A 24,236-nucleotide genomic window follows, 5' to 3' on the forward strand; every position below is an offset into this window, starting at 1 on the left:
ATCAAAACCGAAACCAAAACAAACAAATTTGAGGTTACTGCATGCGTTGGGTGCAGAACATACGACTGAAATAAAATTGTAAACATAAATTTGTTGTTTGGATAAATATAAAATGGACGTCGATGATATTGCTCTTCCTGCGGATACACTTAAGATACTCAATGAGTTTCTGGAAGAAAAAGCAAAAAGGGAGCGTGAGGAGTTGGAACGTATAGATAAGAAATCGAATGCCGATATTATGTTTGAAGAAGATTGGGTTTGTTATTAAGACATTAAAATATGTTTATTAAAAACTACAGTATAAATATTACAGCAATTGAGTCAATTTTGGTATAGTGAATCAACCAAGCAAGCGCTAGGTAAATTGGTAAGCAAGCTGCTAGGTGAACAAGAGAATGAGACAAATGTGAACAACTACCGCATAGCTCTACTGTCTTGCCCATCGCTCTACACCACTGTCAAACAAGTGCACAACAATGGTAAGTGAAAACTAGGGATTCCTGAAGACTACAATACATATGTATCTATTTTCAGTGAGAATCTTTGAGTTCGACAAACGCTTCTCAGCTTATGGCGACGACTTCGTATTTTATGACTTTAATAATGCGGAGGAAATTGGATATTTGCAAGAATACAAAGAATCGTTCGATCTTATCATAGCCGATCCACCATTCTTGTCCGAAGAATGCATAACTAAGATGTCTAAAATAATCAGCAATTTACAAAAACCAACTACGAAAGTAGTTTTTTGTTCCGGTGCCGTGGTAGAACCATGGTTGACCAACTGTTTACAATTAAAGAAATGTAGCTTTGAGCCAACCCACGAGCGAAATTTGGGCAATGAGTTTGTTTCCTATGCGAACTTTCAGCTTGACAACTACTTAAGTTAATAATTGGTTTAGTATAACTGTTACAATAAAAAAATAATAATTTAAGTGTATATAAATGTAATATATTTTTAAGCTTGTTCACGTTAATAAGTCTGGGAGATTTTATCAATGCTAAACATTTATGATGAATAAAGCAGCACACGTATCAAGTTCAATAAATTATACCAACTTAATTTAAAAGCTAAATTATTTTGTCGCCGCATCAGCTTCTTTGCGTTGTTGGACTAATTCACGTAAGCCATCCTCTTGATCTTTTAATGATTTCACTAAGAACTCTTTTTTCTTATTGAGTAGCTCAATAGCTTTATCACATTTTTCCTGTTTAGCTTTCAGATCACCACGCATATTTTCTACATCGGTTAAGACAAACATACGTCCCACAGAAAGGTACACTCTATAAAAATTAAATAAATTTATAAGTGACAAAAAATATATATGGTATATATGTATATAAAACAACTCAAGCATTAATGGAATTCTATACTGTTTTCCATAATTGGTAATATAAAACATTGTATTCCTTGGGCTCGTTCCATATACTTGCATGAGGTATTTCTACTCACCTTGTGTCATCCTTCAGATCGCTAGTGCCCTTTTCGGTGAGTTCATATTTTTGTTTGCCATTTTTAACCATACTGCACTTCATGTCAATCATATTCATCTTTTTGGTTGTTTCGATTTTATTAATTTGCATTTCGGTAAATGCCTATAATAAAAACAAAATAATTTTGTGAATCACGTTTATGGTATAAGCGGCGCATACAAAATGCTCCAAATATGTGCCCCTTTACACGCACCTTTTTCAATTCCATATCCATTTGAGCCATTTTTGATTCGTTGTTTATTTTTACTATTTACTGTAGTTATTTTAATTTAATAAACTGGGCAACTTGATTAAAATATTAACACCTGCAAATTTTTATCCCTTTCATATACTAAAATTATCGCAGGAGTTCTTCTTGTTATTGAGAACATTCACAATAATGCTTAAGTTCACAAATGAGTTACTGTCAATCAGCTTAAACAAAGAAAGAGATGTTATATCTCATAAAATGCAGCTATATTTTTAATTTGAATTCCGAAAAATTTTATTTCTTCCACAATATTTTTTTTACATTTTATTATTTAGGGGTTTCATAAAGTTATAAGTTATAATGATTCGAAAACATAGCATTGAGAATTGTTAATGTGTAAACTCATTTTTTTTATGTAATCCAACAACAAATTTTTTAAACCAGTGTAAAAATTTATAATTTTATGATTTTGCGATGCTTTATGACGGGTTGTGAGTACCCCAATTAAAAATTTCTATTTTTTCAGGGTTTTAGTACGGGAAATTTAATTTAGCTAAAAAAATTTGTATATTACATATTTGTTCCGTCCGTATTTTTCATTCGCAACTCTTCCATTTTTCTGCCTAAAAGATTCACATTTAATTTATGCATACAAAGGAACTGTCCATTGAAGAAAAGCACGGGAATATCATTACGATATAGTCGTAAAAATCGTACATTTTCCTTTTTTGTGATGTCTACTTTCTCTATCGTATATTGACCGTCAAAATATATTTCCAATTCATTTAGTAGTTCATCACATAATGCACAGTTATCCTTGGTATACAATGTTAAATGTGGAGTCTTATTTGTAACGCCTTCTTCATTATACGAACTAAAATTCACAAGAAAATAAAAATTATTTAAATTCTATGTATTCATTTATTGTTTTACTCACATTTTCTCAATTAATAGAGCGGATGCATTTCCAGTTTCATTTGTTACCGCTGCACAGCCTATTTGTCCGGGATCTAAAGCATGTGCCAAATGTGTTACTAAACGAGCGCCCGACATTGCTATAGGATTACCCAAAGACACAGCTCCTCCATGCGCGTTAACTTTTTCGGGATTTAACTCTAATTCTTTAATAACGGCCAGCGGTACTGCTGAAATTGAGTCATCCAACTCCCATAGCGAAACATCATTTACTGTATAATTAGTATGATGTAATAACCGCTTTATAGCCAGAGTGGGCGCCGTTAAAACATCGCAGTCGTCTGTTTTTGACTCGTTATATGCAATTATTCGAGCTAACGGCTTAATATTCCATTGCATAGCCCGTTCGTTTGTAGTTAACACCAAAGCGGATGCACCATCGCCCATTATTGGTGAAATGTGTTCATTATAGTTTGTCAACTCATCCATAATACTTAGCAGGGGACGCTCTTCATCTTCAGTCACCATGACAGGTAGCCTAGAGTGCTGCATTATTCGTAGTGGCACCAATTCTAAATCGAATAATCCAGCTCTAGACGCTTTACGCATACGCATGTATGATTCTTTCGCATAGTTAATGAAATCTTCTTTTGTAACTCCTGGAGTTTTAGGAAATTTATTCTTAAACTCCGCCGGTACACCATCAGAAACTAAACCATCTTGCATAGTGAAATCTCCAAGGTGAAGATGGGTTCTTGGCATATAATAAGGTACATTAGATAAACTCTCCATGCCACCTGCTATGGCGGCATCTGCTAGTCTTAATCTAACAGCTTGGGCGGCAAACATAATTGTTTTCATACCAGTTACACTGGAGGCGCTTACTGTTGTGCAACAAACACGTTTGGATAAACCGGCTAAGAGTGTAGCTTGACGCGCCGGTGCCTGACCAACTCCTGCAGCTAAGACATTGCCAAAATAAACTTGTTGCACCGATTCCGGCGGTACTGCAGCGTGTTTGAGCGCTGCATCAATAGCCACAGCACCCAACTTCGCCACTGGTAAAGCGGGATAGTTACCATTAAAGCCGGTAATGGGTGTACGTACCGCAGAAGCAATTACCACATCGTTAAGATCTTTGCCTCCGTAATCGGTTAGGTATCTGGCCGAGGAAATGCGCGTTACATGCTATGAATTCAAACAAAATTTAATTTAAGAAAATGATTTCCAAAAATTAATTCTACTAGTTACCACTAATTTTTGACACAATCTGTGCATTTTATCTGCGCGCGCGCTTCTTCTTCTCAGCCGGTAAATTTTACCACTCAATTTTTTGATCAGCTGTGCTCTTTTTGTAATAGATTTTGCGGAAGCCTATAATGAGGTCTAAATTATTTTCATGTTCCTGGAAATGGATTTGAATTTTTACAGAAATAATATTTGACAAATCTACAAAAAATTGATTGTTTGCTTTTTTAAACTCCGAATGCTATTCAAATAATTAAAGTGTGGAATTTGTACTATTTATTGCTAATAGGAATTTGGAAGAGTTTGACCTCAGCATAAGAATAGCAACCACTTTTCATCTAATAAAGAGGATAAAAGAAAAATAATGTAAAAAGTGAAATGGAATAAAGATAAGAAACATTTGTCAGAGAAATAATTTAAGAATATGTGAAAAGGAGATTTATTGCACTTGCTTGATTGTTGCAGGTGCACATGCATTTGTAACTCTTAATGGCAGGATTCGGCATAATAAAAAATAAAACGTAAAAAAATGAAAATAAAAATGTGTAATTAAATCCATGAAATAACGGTTCTAAATCGAAACTCATCTTGCGGAATCTACAAAAGATAAACACGTCAAATATATGTTCTTCACAGGTACAATGCCTACATCAGTAAATATGTATTTGCATATTTTTTAATAGGAATACTTAAGAAAATGTGATTTCTTTACATCACTATATAATAATTTACATATCAACTCGTTACACGTGCGCACATATGCCTCATAATTTCATGAAATAGACATTTTCTTTTAAATCAAATTGGTGAACACAAATTATTTGTGAAAACAATAAAAAAATATTTTCGAAAATTCGTTAGTTGTGTGTGCTTTGTATTCTAAAAATATTTGCTAATTTGGCTTATTTAAAATAAAATTGACTTAAAACGTTTGAAAAACTCTAAGCGAGTAACTTTTCGATAATAAATTTAAGCTACGTAAATCTTTAAAAAGTTTGTGTGCAATATTTTTGAAATTTTCAATCTGAATTTTTTCTGCTCTTCACCACGCAACTCAATCGATCCGATGGCGTATATCAAAGTGAAGCATTCGAATTTATTGCGTCTGGACGATGATGCCATACTGAGTGTTTGGAATAAACTGGAACCAATCGATCGCGTACAATTAGCTGGCGTTTGTAAGCGTTTTCGCAAAATATTCGAAGAACGCGATGCGGCACATTATACCACCTTTAGAATGGAGAGCCTTTGGCAGGTGTCCGTCAAAGATATTGAAAGCTATGCCAAACTAGTGGGACCGCTTATACAGGAGCTGCGCGCTTACACGCCTTGTGTGGGTAATATCAGAGCAAAGCGATTCCTTAAGGGCATGACCGGTAATTGCCAGCTCTTGCGACGTGTAGTCTTCAAAGGTGTACGTGTGGCATTTCAATTGTTCGAGTTGTTTGCAAATGCGAAATATCTCACGGAGTTATATTTACAAAACTGTCGGCTCGTCGATAAGGATGTAGATATGATTACGATGCTGTCTAATTTAATGATACTTGATTTGTCGAAAAATAACGATATTACCGGTACGCAACGTTGTGAAATATTGCTTTATGAAAATAACTAACAGAAAAGTTCTTTCAGGTCACGGTTTGTGCGCCCTAACCAATCTGCGCGCACTCTACTTATCGAATTGTAAAAGTTTGAATCCAATCAATTTAGTACATGTCTTCAAAAGTGCCAAACATCTTTGTATACTCGACATCCAGCAGCCCTATACGAATACCAGCCTGGTGCCGGTCTTTCTTGAGCTCGGCCGCTATTGTCGAAATTTGGATAAATTGCGTGTAACATTGCCGGAACATCGACGTTATGAATCGCTTGCGCGTCTGCCCAAATTAACACAGATCTTCGCATATGGCTACGTGCGTCGCTTCCTCATCGACTTACGCAATCATCGCGCTCATCATATGCAGGTGATTTTTCTCGAAACCCTGCAGCAGGTGCCATTAGACGTCACATTTATGCTCACACAATTTCGTGAGTTGAGGAAATTAGCTTGTGATGGTGATTTCGATTTCACGCCGGGCTGTATTGATGGTTTTGAAAATCTACGCAAACTTACGTGCATTAATCTCTATAAAACGGATGCGTTAACACCGAAGGATGTGCTGACACTTTTGAAGAAATGTCCGAGATTGAAATTCGTGCAGTTATTCTTTAAAGTATTCGTTACCGAGGCGTTTATATTCGAATTGATCGAGGTGCTGGAGAAACGACCGGTGAAGGTGAATTTCGTAATGAATTTACAGAAGTCAAATATACGTCGCGGCATCACGAAGGTCAGTACTGAGAGGAAATGGCTTCTAATAAGTGCTAATTTGAAGTTTTCTGAAATCAAAAACAAAAGCACATTTTTAAAGATATTTCTATTGAAATCCCTTAGCCAAATTCTGATTCTCAAATAACCATATAGTTGCTGCTAATCCTTTATATATTTCTTATGAATACCAAATTAATATTTTTTCATTTTTCCTTCAGGATCCGCGTTACCTCAATGCCAGGGACACTTTAAATATTATATTTAGTGCTCAATGCATCGATTGGGATAAATGAGTTTTTAAGTTGGATGATAAAATTATATTTTTAATGATTTTTGTATTGTGTGGTAATACCTTTTAAGCATATATTGTTTGTTTCTAAATGTGTAACGGTATAATGGAATAAATTTATGCGTTATTTATTGACATATGTATAATTATTTTGCTGACGTTCAAGGCCCAGCTTGAAAATGAAAACGATAAGATTAAATAACATGATTAAGGGTATATTGTTCCCTTCCCACGGCAGTCGAGTCTACGTATCCGCAAAGGGACCCCGATTTTTATCCGGCCAAGGACTGTTAACTTGGCAGCACGAATGTTTTCTGCCACTACAATAACAACAGTATACAGTGTTTCTCCGCTCTCTTAGAAAAAAATATACTGTTACTCTCTCTCTCTCTCTCTCTCTCTAAGAAGACGTGTAAAGATGACAACCATTTTACAGTTACTTCCAAAAAGACCATTCTTCTTCTTTCTCTTTATTGGCGTAGACATTGCTTACGCTGTTATAACCGAGTTTACAGCAGCGCACCAGTCATTCTTACTTTTCGCTGTTTGACTCCAATTCGAGTGCAGCCAGGTCCTTCTCCACCTAATCTCTCCAACGGAGTGGAGGTCTTCCTCTTCTTGTGCTTCCGCGTCGGATATCGATTCTGATGTTGCTGTTGTTGTTGTTGGTGTTAATGCTGGTCCCAAGATAGACGAAATTATCTACGACTTCGAGTTGTCGTCGTTCAAGTCGCGAGTGTGACGACTGTTTGTTTGATAATAGGAGATATTTCGTCTTGCCCTCGTTCACTACCAGACCCATTTCCTTCGATTCCTTATACAATCCGGAGAAAGCAGAACTAACGCCGCGGTGTTGAGGACAATGATATCAATATCATCGGCGTACGCCAGCAGCTGTACAGTGTACACTCTTATAAAAGATTGTACCTTCCTCTGCAGCTCGAACTATTTTCACCATGAGTAGATTGAAGAAGTCGTACGATAGGGAGTCGCCTTGTCTGAAACCTCGATTTGTATCGAACGGCTCGGAGAGGTCCTTACCGATCCCGACTGAGTTTTAGGTATTGATCAACGTCAGTTTACACAGCCGTATGAAAAATTCATAAGGAATGACATAAGAAACCTAGTAGGAGTGGTAATAGATCACAGTCTTATTGGAAGACACGCCAGCAGACTGGGTATACCTTTCAACGATTACTGGGTGATTCAGAGAGAGAACTATTTTCACCAGGAGTAGATTGAAGAAGTCATACGATAAGGAGTCGCCTTGTCTGAAACCTCGTTTTGTATCGAACGGCTCGGAGAGGTCCTTACCGATCCCGACTGAGTTTAAGGTATTGATCAACGTCAGTTTACACAGCCGTATGAAAAATTCATAAGGAATGACATAAGAAACCTAGTAGGAGTGGTAATAGATCACAGTCTTATTGGAAGACACGCCAGCAGACTGGGTATACCTTTCAACGATTACTGGGTGATTCAGAGAGAACAGGATAGCATGGTGCCTAGGTGCGTCGTCAGACATCCACCCTACCTACATAACTACATATGGATGCGACTGCTATAAAAACGAAACAAGACTCGCAAAGGTCAGCGAGTTCACGGTCGAGTCCACGGAACCGGAACAAAGACGGATCTTTAACAAGACCTCCAACGCAACTATCGCAATGAACGTATAGTTATACTCAGCGAAAGTCAAGCGACACTAAAAGCGACCTCTGCATACGAGTTCAAATCGCTATTGGTGCAGGAGTGTATAGAACGACTGAACAGTCTATCAGATTGTAACCAAGCGTACCTTATCTGGGCGTTCACCAAACTTGGTTTCCAATAAATCTATTGTGACATTCGCTGAGTAGCCTGTGGCGCCGTTCTGTCGGAACCTCATATTGTCCAAGTCCATATCATCCAATTCCGTTCAAAACTAATCGGTTATCATTGAGCGGTAGCGATTCCCATTCACAGTAACGTGTCGGTCTTGATCATCACGGAAGAAGTACGGCCCATAAACCGCACCGAACCGTAATTTTTTCGGGTTGGTGACTGTGGTCTAGCTTCTAGTGCGAATTGCCGGTTCTGGGACATGGAGTCTGAAACTACAGAACACCTGCTAATTGACTGCACAGGAGTCTGTAGGCGCTATATAAAGACCCCTGGATCCTTATTTCCAAATAGGAATCACATCGCCTCAATGTCACGTAAAAGTATATTGGAATTTGTGACTTAGGAGAGGGCACAATAGACCTTAGGTCGTGGTGCAATCCTCATTTATTTATCTAATCTAATCTACGTTCGGGTCATATTTGATTTGATGTTGGTGTGTTGATTTTCTCAAATTTTTTAGGAACTATTTCTAATGTTCTGACAACGTTAACAACTCTCTAAGTTCGCCGCATTCCGAAATGATCTCGTGTTTTCAACGAAGCAATATCGATTTCTAAGCGATCGCAACGGAATCATTAGAGATTATAAAGAATTTTCACCGATTTCTTATCAAGTAAATGAAAGATTACTTTTCTTATGAAAAAACACCTCTGTTATAACTCATAATATTAGGTTGTCAAAAAAGTCTTGCGGTATTTTCGCTATTTGGCGCTGAAAGCGCGTAGTTCTAGTTTTATTCGTTGCATCGGGTCATGCTATACCTTTTTGGAAAGCTCATTCCACGCGCTAACACGTGTTTGATTGATTGTCGTTTCTTTTAAGACGTTCGTGAGTTATAGCGTCGCAAACATGGAGCAAAATAAAGAGAAAATACGACATATTTTACAGTACTACTACGATAAGGGCAAAAATGCATCTCAAGCCGCCAATAAAATTTGTGCAGTTTATGGATCCGATACAGTTTCCATTTCCACCGCACAACGATGGTTTCAACGTTTGCGTTCTAGTGTAGAGGTGTTCGAAGATGCGCCACGCTCCGAAGGCCTGTCGTCGAAAATTGCGATAAAATCGCTGAATTGGTCGAAAGAGACCGGCATAGTAGCAGCCGTAGTATCGGTCAAGAGCTGGGCATGAGTCATCAAAAATTCATTTCAATTTCAATAAAAAAAAAAAATTCAATAAAAATACCGCAAGACTTTTTTGACAACCCATTATCTCTCCAGTCATAATACCTCGTCAGAAACGAACTAACCCAACGTAAGACATTAAAATAAGGCGGTTAAGAGAAGTAATAATTTTTATTCAAATCAAGCTCGCTTAGCTAAATTCACATTTTGGTTTCAATTAAAGATTTTTTTTTTAAATTTGCTAAGAGCCTATTATTTTAAATATAAATATTTGTATGAACTTAAAAGTTTTTACCTTGAAATTTGCATACAATATTTAAAACGCTTAAAGATCAATACTACAAAACATAAATAATACTAAATTAAAATAATCTTGTATTACACTAACGGTAAAATATTTAACGCATTGTTAACAAATATACATTAAACAAAGGAAACTTTTTTTCAAATATTTATAACACTTTGATTTTGTAACGAAAAAAATTAAAAAGTAAAAACAAGAATATAATACAACAATTAATTTCTTTAAATTTGTTTAAACCCATTAGACATATTTTTAAAAGTTTTCCATTGGTCAACACTACCCCGAACTCTCCAGTCGCTCTTCTTCGGGCACATTGCGATATTCAACAAGCGATTGACCACCATCACCAATACGCCGTGGCTCCCAGTTCCAAAGGCGTGAGAGATGACGGCGTATTTCTTCGAACCGACGCCAACGCCACCAACCCCATTTGAAGCAACCCCACGCAATGAAGGAGCAAACACCGAACAAGAAGCATGACATAATTATCTTGCCGGCATAGCCCTTTTTCTGCTCGGTAACAGCGCCCATTTTAACGATAGCCGATTGAAACGGACAAATAGTGATCGGCATCCAAGGCGTGAGGAAGCCACCGGCCAGCGAGAAAACACGCACCGCTACCTCATTGAAGGGCGCATGCAATTGTGCGATTAATTGATAATTATTAAATTCATGTTGGGAACGTGTTACGCACTCGTTGTGTGATCGAAAAGTATCGGCATCTGGTTGATGTAGACGGAAATGCACCACATAAGAGGTGATCATACCGTTCGCATTCTGCGGTTCCGGAAAGTATACATGAAACTCATTTAGACCGCCAACACGACAAGCCATTAGCGATTCCAAACTGTCGCCGCTAATGGAGAAGTTCGTGCGCGTCGAGTGAAAAGCGTATGCACCACAACCTGCTTCGTTGCAGGACTGCACCTGTAGCGTATACAGGCTAAAACGTTTCAAATGCGTAATGATTGTCGCATTACGCGACGTTGCATCCAAATTCTTTCTTAACCATGCGTTCAGTGGCGAAACCGTACCGGGCGACAGCTCGGCCAAGTTGGTGTCGGGACGGCAATTTTCCATTTTATCCAAATTACACTCGAACAGTTTGCGCATATTGTGCACGAAGCGATGATCGTCTGCTTCTTCTTCCTTGCGCCTGCAACATGCATCCTCATCCTCGTCGTTGCTGACAAATGTGTCCTTGTCGTGATACATGTGACTCGGTTGCACGCAGAAATCACGATGATCCAACAACAGTTTATTGTCGGTCAGATTATAGACCTCCAGTTTATAATAGGTTACGACATCGTCAGGCGAATGTTCCAGTTGCACTGTGAGTGAAACATCATTTTTCCGCACGATATTGATTGTTGGCGGTGCCGGCAGGTCCACTCTCGTGATCATATACATCAAATCACTTCGAGTATCGTGTATGTCGGCGAGTCCGAAGGTTTTCACCAGACATGCGTAACGTGTTCTTGGCTTCAAATCGTTTGCGGTATATATGTAGTGTGTCTCATTGCTTTCTAAGTCCTTTGGAAAAGCGAGTATGCGAGTCCATTGAATTCTTCTGCAGATATGTGTATCCAGCTCGCTGTGCTCTACAAACTCCTCATTCGCTGCTATCGGACGATACATGATTTCCACTTCGCTAGATGTTTGCTCTTTGGGCCAGCTGAATTTCGCTGAACGATGAGATAATATCTGTGGGGTTATGAAAAATAAAGAGTTACAGTAGCAAGCTACAGTTTATAAAGGAGTCAAAAAACTTAATGTGTAGATATGAGCGGGTTTGTGAGATGTTAGGAAAGTGGAATGCTGTAGGTTGGGTTCGATTAGTTTAAACTGGTAGGCCAATAAGCCATGCATCGACCAGTTTTGGTTCTTTGCGATACCAGATGGAGTTCAGTTCCTAGGTCCAAGAGAAGTATTCAACCTTTATGATGCCTGCGCTTGATGCGAATTTTAACAAACTCTGCGGCCACACTATCGATACCTGCTTTAGTGTAACATACCGTGAGGACCCCAAATGCTTACAGTGTAGCCTTGCCAATGCGAGACAAGTGCACAAGGATGCTCCACAGTTTCCCTGGTGCCCTGCTCTAAACATTTCTGCAGTCTTCTCGATCTGTCAACCCCATTCTAGGGGCATGTGCCGCTATCAGTCAGTGACCTCTATCGGAATGCTATAAAGTAGAGAAGAATTTGGAAGCTGGTGTATATCAAACTAGCCACTCAAGTCTCTATAATCGAAAAGAAATTCTGCCAAGGTGGCAGTCCTAAACCGGGAAAAATCAGGATCCGTTCCGTTTACGTAGACCGGACTGTCATGGGAACGACACGAATCGATGTTCTTGAATGTGGCATGCTTTCATACTCTTTAAGTTGCTTCCAAAAATATCAATTGACTCTCCGCCAAAAAGACAACAATATGCTCAGCATACTCACCTCAATGTGCAAAGACAATTTCGCGGGATCACACAGCACCTCCTGATCGTTTACTTGTAATGCGTCTTTCAGTACATCGTGTCTCACTTTTCGCGCGAATTCACGCAATTTACGATTGCACAACTTTTTATTCATCTCCACATACATGCTGCCATGTACCACCTCGAAATTCTTCTGCGGTTGCCACAAATCTTTCAAGTTCTCGTTATCATATAAAACGAGTCCGTACAAGCCGGCTTCCAAAAGTTCCCCTCTACCGGAGATCCTCTGTAAACCCTTAAGAAACTTTAAACTCGTAAGTCCGTCGGAACTAAAGAAAAAATGCCAGCAGTTTGAATAAAACAATAAATTATTGATGCAAAATTACGGCTTACCCAATGATTTTCAAATAGCCACCGATCTCTTGTAAATTACCCAAACTTTTCACTAAATCATCTTCGTTAACCGTATTGCGTATGGATATGATAACGCTCGCGTTGAGTGACTTGCAGCCGCGCAGACGATCGGCATCGCCCAAATTGAATATGGTATAGATATTGTCGCGCATTTCCACATCGCATGGTATGCAATTAATTATGTCACGTCCATTGACCTAGGTAGGAAATTGAGGTTTAAGCAATTTTAGCCTAAAATTTTTAAAATATATGTATACGCTTACATCAAATACCCAACCTTCCGGACACTGTATCAAGCATTTGTTGTCCTTTACAGTCATGCTAGTTATATTAAAGAGTTTCACACACTCATCCTTCGTATGACAGGTTTGATCAATTTCCAATAAGTATCTGAAATATAACATAAGTAGTTATTACAATATGTTGAATCCGAGCGTATAAGGGGTAGTATCTTCTATTCATTGGATATATGATGATTTAATACATTTGCTGAGTATTCCATTGTTCCAATATTCCAGACATATGTCGGGAAGCTACTGTCCTCTCCCGTCTTTCTCGGTAAATGTCATTCATCTGAAAAGTCCTCTCTCAACGAACAAGGACCAAGCTCTACAAGTCACTCATCAACCCCGTCCTGCTATATGGTGCAGAAGCATAGACGATGACACCATCTGATGAGTTAGCGTTACGAGTTTTCGAGAGAAAGGTTCTTCGGAATATTTAACGCATTAGCAACGGCAAATACCGCAGTCGATGGAATGCGAATCAAAAGAGAGCGGCTGCACTGGCTATATCATGTTGTCCGAATAGTTGAAAACACTCCAGCTCTGAGAATATTCGACGCAGTACCCGCCAGAGGAAGCGGAGGAAAAGGAAGACCTCCACTCCTTTCGAAAGACCAGGTGGACAAGGATGTGGGTACACTTGGAATCAACAATTGGTGCCAAACAGTGATAAGAAGAATTAATCTGAACCTAAACAACAATAATTTTTTCACACAAATATGTTGAACTTGTTTTTTTTTGCCGGTAGTGCTTATTCATTCTGCTTTAATATGAAGAAAATGGGTCTGGCAGCCGAACGTCATCGTCATTTTGGTGAACATTTAAGGTTGAAGTTGTAGTTTTCTCTATTTAGGTGATCAAAACAATGTCCCAAAATGGTTTCTTGCCAACAGGTGCTACTTCGACTTTGAAAAGTGGTGATTCTTGACGAACAAAATATGAATAAGTCGCTCATTCCCGTCCTGCTGTCAGTTTGAAGAAAATCTTGGGCGATGACAACAACCGATTCGAACGAGTTTTCGAGAAAAAAAATTCTGCGAAAGATTTATGGTCCTTTACGCATTGGCCACGGCGAATATCGCATTCGATGGAACGATGAGCTGAACGAGATATACGACGACATTGACATAGTTCAGCGAATTGACAGCGGCTACGCTGGCTAGGTCATGTTGTCCGGATGGATGAAAACACACATCCAGCTCTGAAAGTTTCACGCAGTACCAAATATGAAAGATGAAGACCTCCATCCGTTGGTAACCAAGTGGAGAAGGACCTGACTAAACGCAAAATCCAATTGGCGCCACGTAGCGAAATCTGTTGTTAACTCGGCTATAATCGCGTAAGCAGTTTCGGAATAAGAAGTGCTTATTCACTCCTTTAATATGAAGAAAATCTCAGCCGAACGTCATCGTATTTTGGTGGACGTTTAAGGTGAATATGTTCTAGGTGATCAAAAGTGCCAAAATGGTTTGGCCGACTTAAAAGTGGTGATTTTTCCTAGGAATATGAATAACATCCTGAGCGGTCAAAAAAGTTTGAAGATGAGAAATTGGAAGCATTACTCTATGAATATTGTTGCCAAACACAGGAAGAGCCCGCAAATTCTTTGGGGGTCATCAATGCAATCGTTTTAAGGCAAGCTTTACGCGATGAAGATTACTGCAAAAGACAAGCTCGCAAAATCATTGGGAGAGAATCAAGCAGCCTTTTAAAGAAGTCGGATACATTCAAAAGAAACGAAATCCGGTGTCATATGTATGAACTGATGTCAAGAGACTTTGATCAATTCTAAACGCAAAAAATCATATGTGAAATCTGGCCAACCCAACAGCGGCTGGGAAATTTTGCCTAACCCACCTTATCCCCTTCAAACTACAATTTGTTTCAGTCGTTTCAGAACACTCTCACTGGAATATGGTTCACATCAGAATAGGGTATCATAAATTGGCTTAATTCATTCTTAGTCGCTAGGCCGACACAATTCTGAGCAATAATGTGAATTATAAAGAGTGATCCATTTCGAGGTTCCCTACATTTTTAAAGAAAAAACACAGAAACTTCAAACTTAATTATCATTCAAAAAGAACATAATTTGGCATTTATTTTTTGAAGATTATCTCTTACAAATGTTGGCCGCGACTACGTCTTAGATCGTCCATCCGTTGAGTCCAATTTTCTATGACTCGTTCGGGCATTTCAACTGGTAACTGTCGAATGACATTCGTGACGTTTTGCTCAAAGGTTTAAATCGAAGTGGACGCATAGAGTTTAGATTTTACATATTCTCACAGGAAAAAGTCTAACGGTGTGATATCACACGATCTTGGTAGCCAAACGAAATGGTAGCTCTTGAATTTTTTAGGTTTGCTCTTTGTCCCAAATGCGGCACTTAAAAAAACGTCAGATTTTCTTGCAACTTTTCAGGAGCCCATAGAGCGATTCGTTGTCGTTTGGGAAGGACGAACGGCTTTAGTTCTCGCACTAACTGTAGTTTCGACGCTTTCAATTTAAGACCTCGAAGTAAAATGGCCAAGTCGTTCCATACGTCAGTTCGAGTTGCTACGAACGGCGCCGTCTCTGTGGACTCTCAGCTACGGCTGCTATATTTTCTCCACTGAGTGCTGGACGTGATCTATTAGGTCGAATATTATCCAATAATTAATGCGGGATATCAAGATAGGTGATGATGTTGCGAATAGTACGCTCAGTAGGCCAATTATGTTCAGCGATGCGCGCGAAACACATTCTCTACAGAACATGCATATTCGTAATAAAGTTGAACGATTTGTAAACTTTGTTCAAGCGTAAGTCTTTCCATGTTGAAACGCGTGATCAGTCGAAAACAGGCTATTGAGAAAAGTACTCCTACTTGGATCACTCGCTGCTATTGTACTTTATTTTTTTAAATAAACGTTCAAATTTTAAAAACAAAAACCGCAAGAGAATAGTTATAGACCCATTAGGACAAAGAGTTTGATACATATCGTAGGTTTAGTTAAGTTTATAAGTTATATACATACATATTCTCTTAATTATTGGTCTATACTCACTTATCTGGTGGACACTCCTTCACGCAGTTACCGTGGTCCTCCCGATTTTTACACGTGTAGCAACCATCACTTGAACTATTGTAGCAGCCGCCGAGACATTCACTGTGACAATGCTGAATACCTCTAAAGAAATTGGAAGAAGGCATTAAAAATTGTTTTAGGAATAAATAATATTATTATAATTGAAAGAAGACAGTTAAAAAAAAGTTTTCAGAAATGAATAATATTATTTTGCCGCCACTTTTTTATACCCATACACTTTAATAAGTTTTAACACTGAGGCAATGCAAGTATAAAGAGCGGAAGCAGCTATATGCATTTATGAATAAATTTAACAATTGATTTGTTTTTAACCATTAATTGGTTCCGCGCACAGAAATTAAGATGTTGATGGTTGTTGCGGTTCCAGTATATAGTATGTATATGTATAGTATATTTATATTGCACATTATGCAAAATAGATCAGCAAAACAAAATTCAATCAAAGACAGCATCAGTGCAATATTTGGGTGGTCATTTGCAATAACATTTTTTAATAATCAGTGAAATAGATTTAACCTTGAAATTTCAAGTGAGTGTTTTTTTTATATTCGCAAACCCTAAGGCTGCATGCGCATTAGCCTTCGTTGGTTGCTGACTGTTTTCTTTATCCGAATCTATCAGAATTAAAATCGTTTGATATTGCTTAGTATATATAGTATGATAGTTAAATGACTTTTAAGGCATTATATACAGTTAGAATTTTCAAGAAATCAATTTTTTATATTTTATTTTCTTAATGTACATATATTTCAGAATACACACAGAAAATTTCATATCGTTCCGGTGAATATTTTCGAAGTTACACGCAAATTTGAAAAGGCGTTTCAGAGTGCTTGGAAGTGCATTCCAAACTTTAAACGCGTTTTTCTCAAAATGGTGTTTTGAAAGTCGGTGACCAACATCGAAAACGGCTAAGCCGACTAGTCTCAAATTTTAACACGAGCTTCTTAAATATATTTTTTTGTAATTAAACGAAGATTTTTTCCCATCGATAAATGTTTTTTTTTTTTGTAAGCACTTTAAGGCCGAAATTTTGGTTTAAAATCGATTTTTTCTTTTGAGAAACTGCCATTTTGTGCAAAAATTGTATTTTGCTTATTTCTTCTTATTTGCTTTACTATATTTAACATTACTTTAACGAAGTCTGTTTGGTTTTGGGATTTGGAGGATCCAGTTCAGAGATATAGTGGTCACCGCAAAACGTCTTTTCTGAGTGGAGTTCCCGGTGATCAGCTGTAGTTCCTTTCAAAATAAATATTTTTACTAATACTACGTCTTAAAATACAGTTTAAAGATACCATAATATGTGTCCCAATTTTTGGATCAATAAATTTAAAAGTTTTCTCAGAAAAAATTCTGGAAAATTCGTTTTTTTTCGGCCATCTAACTGTATGTAACCGTTTAATCTGATATTTCAAACTTTTCAAAACTCTTTTCAAATAAATTTTATTTCAATAAATTATTACTTACTTGGCTGCATCAATTAGATTGTCATTCTCAAAACGCTGACAAACATCATTCGACCAACAATGTTCGGTAACACAGTTTTGACAAACGGTTTTCTTGGGGCAATCTTCTGGCGCCTTGGGAAAAACATGATTTTCACCCACCGACAATGTGATGCGATCGAAATCAATCTGAAAATTTGTGATTTATAATTAGTTTTTCAATAAAGCAATGAGAACATATAAAAAGAAATATACCTTGTCTAAATTGCAGAGCTTCGGACAGTTGTTTATGTAAATGTGGCCACGTTGTATCGCTATTAATGAAGGGAATTCCAACTGAAAAAATTGGAACAATATATATAAAGTTTCGCTTTAATATATATGTATGTATGCACCTTTGTATGTATATTTAATGAGAAACTAAAATAAATTCAAAACTTAAAGGTCAAAGAGAATTTTACACAAAACTTAAATTCTGGCTACTAATTCGACAAAACCGACAGCATGTTTTAACCTAAAGGTTAGGTTAGATTAATTTGGTAGGCCAATAAGCCACGCATAGAAAAGTTTTGAGCCTTTGCGATACCAGATGGATGTCAGTTGCTAGGTCTATGAGGAGTAGCGATCCTTTAGTATGCCCTCCCTACGCTCTTGACGCGAATTTTAACAGACTCTGTGGCCTCACAATCGATACCTTCTCCATGATACACTGGAGGGACCGTGGAGATCCCAGATGCTTACAGCGTAGTCTTCCCAATGCGGGACAAGTGCACAAGTGATGCTCCATTGTTTCCCTGGTGTCTAGCTCTACACATTTCCTGCAGTCTTCCCGATCGTCACCCCCATTTTGCTGGCGTGTGTCGCCACAAAACAGACCTAATATTCTCAAACTTGCTGTTTCTAATGTACAAGTATCATGTATCAGCATATGAAGTATTAAAGATTTTTAAGTAGGCTCCCCAGGTTTGATTTGAAGCTTAAAGACTTAATTAATGTCGAAAAAGTGAGAAAAGACGTCAATGTTCGCATTAACCTGAGTTGGACTCGTTTAACTCTACTATGACTTTTTGTAACAAAATTCTCATGTAGATCAAATCTAACTACATATATTCGTGCGATTTTTTTTTTTAATTTGAACGCTTACTTAAGAAAAATAGTATTATTCAAAGTATTGCCCATCTGAAGCTATAATATTTTCCCATCTTTCTGGCAATTTGTGGATTCTATTCCATAAGAATTGAACCTGCTTGACGAGCAGGAATGAATCAAATCAATCCTTGTTACATTATTTTAGTGTGAAGGCGTTCTACATCGACCGAAACAAGAGGTAGTTAGGAGGGACAAGGTCTTGGCTATAAGGCGAGTGAAGCAAAACTTCTTAGCCGCCGGTCTTTAATTATGAGACTGAGCTTTATAATGGTAAAAAATTATTACGTATAAAGTCACAAATTCTGAGCGTTTTTTTGGTAATCACTACTTTTAATTTATGTAATGAGTTGTTATCGCTAACATTTCTCGTTAAAGGTTTTGCCCGGTTTTAGAAGTTCATGAATCTTTTGTTCGAAAAACCCTTTTCATAGTCTCTTGGCTTCAATTCATATTACCCCCATTTTCCTTGCTTTTGATTGTGTCGAGTAATGCGTTCAGTTCCTTATCTTCAAACTTTTATGTGCATTTAAGACGTTCTTCGTATTCGAAGCCAAAATCACCATTTTTAAGTCGGTCAAACCACTTTGGTACGTTTGCTCAGCTAGAGAATATTCACCATAAACATTCACCATATACGATGACTTTTGGCTGATGTTTTCTTACAAAACACATTTTCCGACACAAAGATCGGTATGCTATATACTACATATGTATATTTGAATAAAAAAAAGAAAATCATTAGCTTTGTTTCTTATCTCCTTACTGTTGCCAGCTACCACAATTTCTGCTGGAAAAGCGTTTCTTAACCCGAAAATTCAGCGAAATTTAGCAGAAGAGAGCGCAAGTTGGGAGCGTGAAAAGCTGAGAGAGCTCCTAGTTTCTGCTAGTGATATTTTTATTGATTAATCTTAAAGTGTTGATATGAAGTGATTGTGAAAAAATTGACGGATGGTAATTGTTTTTCAAACTGATAAACTTCCTTTTCAAAGGAATTTTAGGAATTATAAAAATTTGTTCGTCAGTTGTTTTAGATTATACATACTTTAGTACGTCTAATTGGATCACCCGTTACTAACGTGAGACCTAGCATTCATTATTCAATAATATTCGACCGAATATTCGCAGCGGCAATTCGGACAGACGTATGGAACGCCTTGGCGCATTTTATGTCGAGATCTTAAATTGCAAGAGCATAAAATACAACTTTTGGCACGGACTGAAGCCGCTCGACCTGGAAACGTTCCAAAAACATCCGAGCCAAATTTTGTTTAGCTATGAGGCCTATTTCTGACTCAATTGGTATGTAAACAAGCAGAATTGCCACATTTGGGACGAAGAACAAACTTAAGAAATTCATTTCATCCAGAAAAAGCAAAAGTTTGGTGTGGTTTGTGGGCCGGTGGAATCATCGGTCCATATATTATAAAAAAAATATGCCGGTGAGAACGCAACCGACTATTTGATGGCTAGAATTGAAGCTCATGATCTTGCCGACAATTGGTTTCAACAATACGCCGCAAATTTCCACACATCGCATAAATCAATGGATTTATTGAGCGAACACTTCGGTTAGCAGATAATTTCACGTTTCAAGATCGTATGATATCTCACGATTAGACTTTTTCCTATGGGGATATGTATAGTCTGAAGACTATGCGGACAATCTCTCTTTTGGCCTTGGTGTAAAACATCACGCGTATCATTCGCCAGTTACCAGTCGAAATGCTCAAAAACTTGACTCAACGGATGGACCATCTGAGACGTAGCCGCGGCCAACATTTAAAAGAAATAATCTTCAAAAAATAAATGTCAAAGTATCTTTTATCGAATGATAATAAACATTCCCCAATAATTTTGAATTTTGTGCGTTTTTTCTTAAAAATAGTAGGGAACCTCGAAATGTCTCATCCTTTGTATACATACATATACATATATGAATGATCAACATAATGAGCTGAGTCTACTTAGCCATGTCCGTTAGTTCCTCTGTATATACGCGAAATAGTCCATCTAGTTTTGGAGATATCGATCCGATATTTTGCACATGTTCCTTTTTCCCTAAAATCTATTCGAACCGCCGATACCGAACTACTATAGCTTATAGCTGACATACGAACTAACCGACGACAAGATATCTTAAATAAATTTGACACGAATAATTCCACAAAACAATGCTAAATCTCCGAAGATATTCATCTGCAAAAAAGTCGCATTAAGTAAACTCAACGAACTTGAAAGTAGCTTTTATAAAACAACTTAACTAAAAAGAACCAGTAAAACACAAAGCAAGTCAAATTAGAGAAGATAATATCTTCACTTACCGCTTCCAAATCGGGCATATTCGTAATGCCAAGAGCATAGTTGAGAAATAAACGGCGACCACGTATCACAGCCAAGTTGGGGAATAGATTACGTATGCTACGCAAACCGCGCGCATCATGAAATATCAGAAAATCGCTGATTTCACGCAGTAGCGGAAAAGTATAATTCTCATGATGACACGGTTCCTTCGTATCATAGTTCTCCGCCGGTACCTGGACAATCAACAGGAAACCGCGTATAACAGTGCAGTTATGTAATTGTTCGAAACTCTCACAGTCATTACGCACATCAATGCTACGACACTCGCCCGGCTCGGTGCGCACTGGCCTAGGCGCTACGCGCGGATTTGTAGCTGCATTGACGGTGGGCAGACGACACACGGTGAGCAGTAAGCCCACAGTGCAAAGGAACACAATTAATAGGAACTTGTGGTTGGCGCATGCCATATGTGGCGCACAAATGCTGCTTAGCGAATCGCTGCTGTTGTTGTGGCAAACATTTTTATTTGCGCATTGTTGTAGCCGCCGCGGCTTTACGATGGAGCGGGTGTGCGGTGCTGACAAGGCTGGCTGGCAAATTGCCATCCTCGGTGCTGTTTTATGCGGCGTATCAGCTGATTTCGACACTTTATGGTTGTTAAGGTTGAGTTGAATTTTTGAAAATATATGTTTTGTGGATTTTTTTTTTATAATTTACTATATTAATTTTTTTTATTAAATTTAATTTTTTTTATTATTATTGTACACTACCGCGATTGCTGTGCTCCTGTAAGGAGTATTTGGCAGGTCAAAGAATTACTCAACTTATTCGCAACAGTTTCGTGAAATATTGTTAAGGGATATTATTTTTTAAAAACACTTTCACTTTTCTCTTACAAAATATTTACAGAAAAATCACAGTCGATCGACATTTTTAATTTTTTTATTTTTTTTAAATTATTTTTTTATACAATTTTTTTTTTATACAATTTTTTTTTTACAAAAAGTATAAAATATTTTTATTTTTTATTTATTAATAAATTATTTATATTTTATTTTTATTTTAATACGATTTTTTTTCTCAACACTATTTAATTTATATTTTTATTATTTTATTTTTAATTTATAAATTAATATTTAATTATTTTTTTCTCAACACTACTTTGTCCACGTGCTCCTCACTTCAATATCTTCACTTCCGACTTTTTGTTCTCTTTATTTTTTATTTTCTTTTATTTCTATCATCACAGTTCACCACTAACTGCAATCAGTCGCTTCTTCACTCTACATATTCACCTTTTCGCGCGCTCATAAGCATTGTGCACGTGATCATTTGTTCGCGTGGGCTCCGCTGCTCTGCTGTGCGCTGCAGATCCTGCTGCGAGATTCACTTGATTTTACGTTATTCGATTAAATTTTGTTGTTGTCTTTTATTTCTTTTATAAATGCGCACGTTTTTGTTGTTATTTGTTTTTCTCACTTAGACAGTTACCTCGGTGTATTGTGTGTTTGCATATATGCATGCATGTGATACACTTGACTTGTGCTCCCTCCTTATTATTGTCTTATATTGACTGCTGTCGTTGTTTGCGTTTGCCGTTTGTCGTGAAAATTCGCAGTTAAGGTGCCAACTTACGTTTAATTAACATTACAATTTATGACGCCACATCGATCTCGATAGTATACGAATTTATGTTCGTCGCGCACATTTTTAAGGACGTCCATACAAAATGAGCACAATATAACAAAATGTTGTTGTTATTGTCGAACGAAAAGAAATTTGTGTTTTTTTTTTGCGAATAATTGGTTCCGTTTAGTAAGGTAAACAGGGGCGACAAGCAAAACACCTTAATGTAGACATGCATGAGAAAAAATCTGGATTACCATGTGATCAAATTTGAACCGGACTAACAAAAAAAATTATGTAAAAATGTTTATTATCGAAGTCAAAAGAGGCTCCTAAACAAAAGTATTCCAAGATTTAATCCTTCACTGTCTTCTGCGACTGACTTTTAATGGCTTTAAAAGACTCGTGGTGCTTTCCACGTAAAGAATTTTTTAGCAGCTAAAACTGAAAAATGTCAAATCTAACGAATACGGTGGCCGAGCGATGACTCTCCTTTCGCGTTCGTCCAAAAAGTCTGTCACAAGTTTCCTATAATGTGTCGGAATAAATCCAGTCGTTTACGACAAATTACTTCAGTTGCCTCAAAACGACTAAGTAATGTTACTTATAAACCGTTTGACCGCATGGAACGAGTTCATGGTGAAACACACCGGGGTAATCAAAGAAAAAGAGGAGCATTATCTTAATTTTTGACACACTTTGACGTGGTCTTTCGGTTACGCCTCATTTGATGAATATAGGGTCCTAAGCTACGTTGCTAAGCATTTCTTTTTCGGCCTCTACTCGACGTTGTTTTTGTAAAAGATTCTGGTCTTTCTCTCATAAGGCAAGTCTTCGATGACTTCACGACCTTCACTGAATGCTTTGTGTCACCCAAATACTTATGCTCGAGTTAAAGTAAAATCCCCAAAACACTTCTGCAACATTTTCCTTGAATTTGTAGTTTTGATTCCATTGGAAACACAAAATTTCAAGTAAACACGTTGTACAACTTTTTTCACGGGAAAAATCGCCAGACAAACTTTTCGTGTCGTAAAGAACAGCAGCCAAACAGACGTTATTTGATATAAGGACTTCATAGTATGACCATATAAAAAGATTTTACTAATCTAGGAAACTTTTTTTTATCGATTCGGTTTGCGCGTGCAGTTTAAATGCATCAGTCCGAGTCAAATTTGATCAGATGGTATTTACTGAATTATAGTACATCAAAATCTCAAAAATCACTGCGTTTTTTTTGAAGAAAAATTTTTAAAATATAAAAATGTATGAAAATAATTTTTAACCATTTAAATAAAATTTTATAAAAATGATTGCTAAATTTAAATAATTTATTTTTGGCTAGATAATTTTTTTAATTTTTAAATATTAGTTAATAATAATATTTTTTTTTGGCTAAATAATTTTTTCATCTCTAATATTTTTAATTAATAATAAGAAATATTAAAAATGAATAAATAATTAATCACATGCAATTCACCACTCAATTTTAAGTCAGAAACACGTGTTCCTCATTGCACAAAACTTGTTTGAATTATTAAATTGTTTCCATAATTATTTGAAACAGTATCGTTTCTTCACAAAATATTGCTTTCTAACCTTTCAAAAAATATCACTTTTTAACTTTACAATGGACAAACAAATTAAAAAAATTAAGACAATATCAATTAAAAAATAGACGTCCGAACACACAACGTGGGCGAGTGTTAAAGGTTAAATGCGCCAATTGTT

The 24,236-nt window shown here is 37.1% G+C and overlaps 5 protein-coding genes across 5 annotated transcripts; 2 read left to right on the forward strand and 3 right to left on the reverse strand.

Annotated features, from left to right (window-relative positions):
• Positions 1-2: 2 nt before the first annotated feature.
• LOC126752192 (protein-lysine N-methyltransferase CG9154) lies at positions 3-1,076 on the forward strand. Its single transcript, XM_050462815.1, has 3 exons — positions 3-256; positions 314-479; positions 535-1,076. The coding sequence occupies exons 1-3, from the start codon at positions 113-115 to the stop codon at positions 888-890; spliced, it is 666 nt and encodes a 221-aa protein (XP_050318772.1). The 5' UTR covers positions 3-112; the 3' UTR covers positions 891-1,076.
• On the reverse strand, positions 931-1,791 carry LOC126752194 (prefoldin subunit 1). Its single transcript, XM_050462818.1, has 3 exons — positions 1,688-1,791; positions 1,454-1,596; positions 931-1,284 (listed from the first exon to the last, which is right to left on the reverse strand). The coding sequence occupies exons 1-3, from the start codon at positions 1,715-1,717 to the stop codon at positions 1,077-1,079; spliced, it is 381 nt and encodes a 126-aa protein (XP_050318775.1). The 5' UTR covers positions 1,718-1,791; the 3' UTR covers positions 931-1,076.
• LOC126752172 (acetyl-CoA acetyltransferase, mitochondrial) lies at positions 1,688-3,978 on the reverse strand. The gene is made up of 3 exons (XM_050462778.1): positions 3,851-3,978; positions 2,622-3,787; positions 1,688-2,558 (listed from the first exon to the last, which is right to left on the reverse strand). Exons 1-3 carry the CDS (start codon positions 3,875-3,877, stop codon positions 2,255-2,257), a joined length of 1,497 nt encoding a protein of 498 aa, XP_050318735.1. The 5' UTR covers positions 3,878-3,978; the 3' UTR covers positions 1,688-2,254.
• An 831-nt stretch (positions 3,979-4,809) lies between these two features.
• LOC126752175 (uncharacterized) lies at positions 4,810-6,582 on the forward strand. Its single transcript, XM_050462786.1, has 3 exons — positions 4,810-5,421; positions 5,480-6,177; positions 6,377-6,582. Exons 1-3 carry the CDS (start codon positions 4,914-4,916, stop codon positions 6,449-6,451), a joined length of 1,281 nt encoding a protein of 426 aa, XP_050318743.1. The 5' UTR covers positions 4,810-4,913; the 3' UTR covers positions 6,452-6,582.
• Positions 6,583-9,829: 3,247 nt separating this feature from the next.
• Positions 9,830-21,797, reverse strand: LOC126752168 (insulin-like peptide receptor). The gene is made up of 8 exons (XM_050462775.1): positions 20,900-21,797; positions 17,685-17,765; positions 17,452-17,618; positions 15,940-16,062; positions 12,869-12,995; positions 12,585-12,802; positions 12,211-12,520; positions 9,830-11,466 (listed from the first exon to the last, which is right to left on the reverse strand). Exons 1-8 carry the CDS (start codon positions 21,482-21,484, stop codon positions 10,039-10,041), a joined length of 3,039 nt encoding a protein of 1,012 aa, XP_050318732.1. The 5' UTR covers positions 21,485-21,797; the 3' UTR covers positions 9,830-10,038.
• Positions 21,798-24,236: the final 2,439 nt, after the last annotated feature.

This window comes from Bactrocera neohumeralis, chromosome 3 (assembly GCF_024586455.1).
Source record: "Bactrocera neohumeralis isolate Rockhampton chromosome 3, APGP_CSIRO_Bneo_wtdbg2-racon-allhic-juicebox.fasta_v2, whole genome shotgun sequence".
NCBI classification, from domain to species: domain Eukaryota; kingdom Metazoa; phylum Arthropoda; class Insecta; order Diptera; family Tephritidae; genus Bactrocera; species Bactrocera neohumeralis.

Bases quoted from the DNA above. Each gene is read 5' to 3' on its own strand.
- LOC126752192 (XM_050462815.1), top strand. From the start codon at position 113: ATGGACGTCGATGATATTGCTCTTCCTGCGGATACACTTAAGATACTC. The intron at 257-313 runs GTTTGTTATTAA...TAAATATTACAG, and splicing joins TTATGTTTGAAGAAGATTGG to CAATTGAGTCAATTTTGGTA. The intron at 480-534 runs GTAAGTGAAAAC...ATCTATTTTCAG, and splicing joins CAAACAAGTGCACAACAATG to TGAGAATCTTTGAGTTCGAC.
- LOC126752194 (XM_050462818.1), bottom strand. From the start codon at position 1,717: ATGGCTCAAATGGATATGGAATTGAAAAAG. The intron at 1,597-1,687 runs GTGCGTGTAAAG...TTTTTATTATAG, and splicing joins TGGATATGGAATTGAAAAAG to GCATTTACCGAAATGCAAAT. The intron at 1,285-1,453 runs GTGAGTAGAAAT...TAATTTTTATAG, and splicing joins GATCTGAAGGATGACACAAG to AGTGTACCTTTCTGTGGGAC.
- LOC126752172 (XM_050462778.1), bottom strand. From the start codon at position 3,877: ATGCACAGATTGTGTCAAAAATTAGTG. The intron at 3,788-3,850 runs GTAACTAGTAGA...TTGAATTCATAG, and splicing joins GATTGTGTCAAAAATTAGTG to CATGTAACGCGCATTTCCTC. The intron at 2,559-2,621 runs GTGAGTAAAACA...TGTGAATTTTAG, and splicing joins GCTCTATTAATTGAGAAAAT to TTCGTATAATGAAGAAGGCG.
- LOC126752175 (XM_050462786.1), top strand. From the start codon at position 4,914: ATGGCGTATATCAAAGTGAAGCATTCGAATTTATTGCGTCTGGACGAT. The intron at 5,422-5,479 runs GTACGCAACGTT...AAGTTCTTTCAG, and splicing joins GAAAAATAACGATATTACCG to GTCACGGTTTGTGCGCCCTA. The intron at 6,178-6,376 runs GTCAGTACTGAG...TTTTTCCTTCAG, and splicing joins TACGTCGCGGCATCACGAAG to GATCCGCGTTACCTCAATGC.
- LOC126752168 (XM_050462775.1), bottom strand. From the start codon at position 21,484: ATGGCAATTTGCCAGCCAGCCTTGTCAGCACCGCACACCCGCTCCATC. The intron at 12,996-15,939 runs GTGAGTATAGAC...GTTATATTTCAG, and splicing joins AAGGAGTGTCCACCAGATAA to ATACTTATTGGAAATTGATC. The intron at 11,467-12,210 runs GTGAGTATGCTG...ATAACCCCACAG, and splicing joins AATTGTCTTTGCACATTGAG to ATATTATCTCATCGTTCAGC.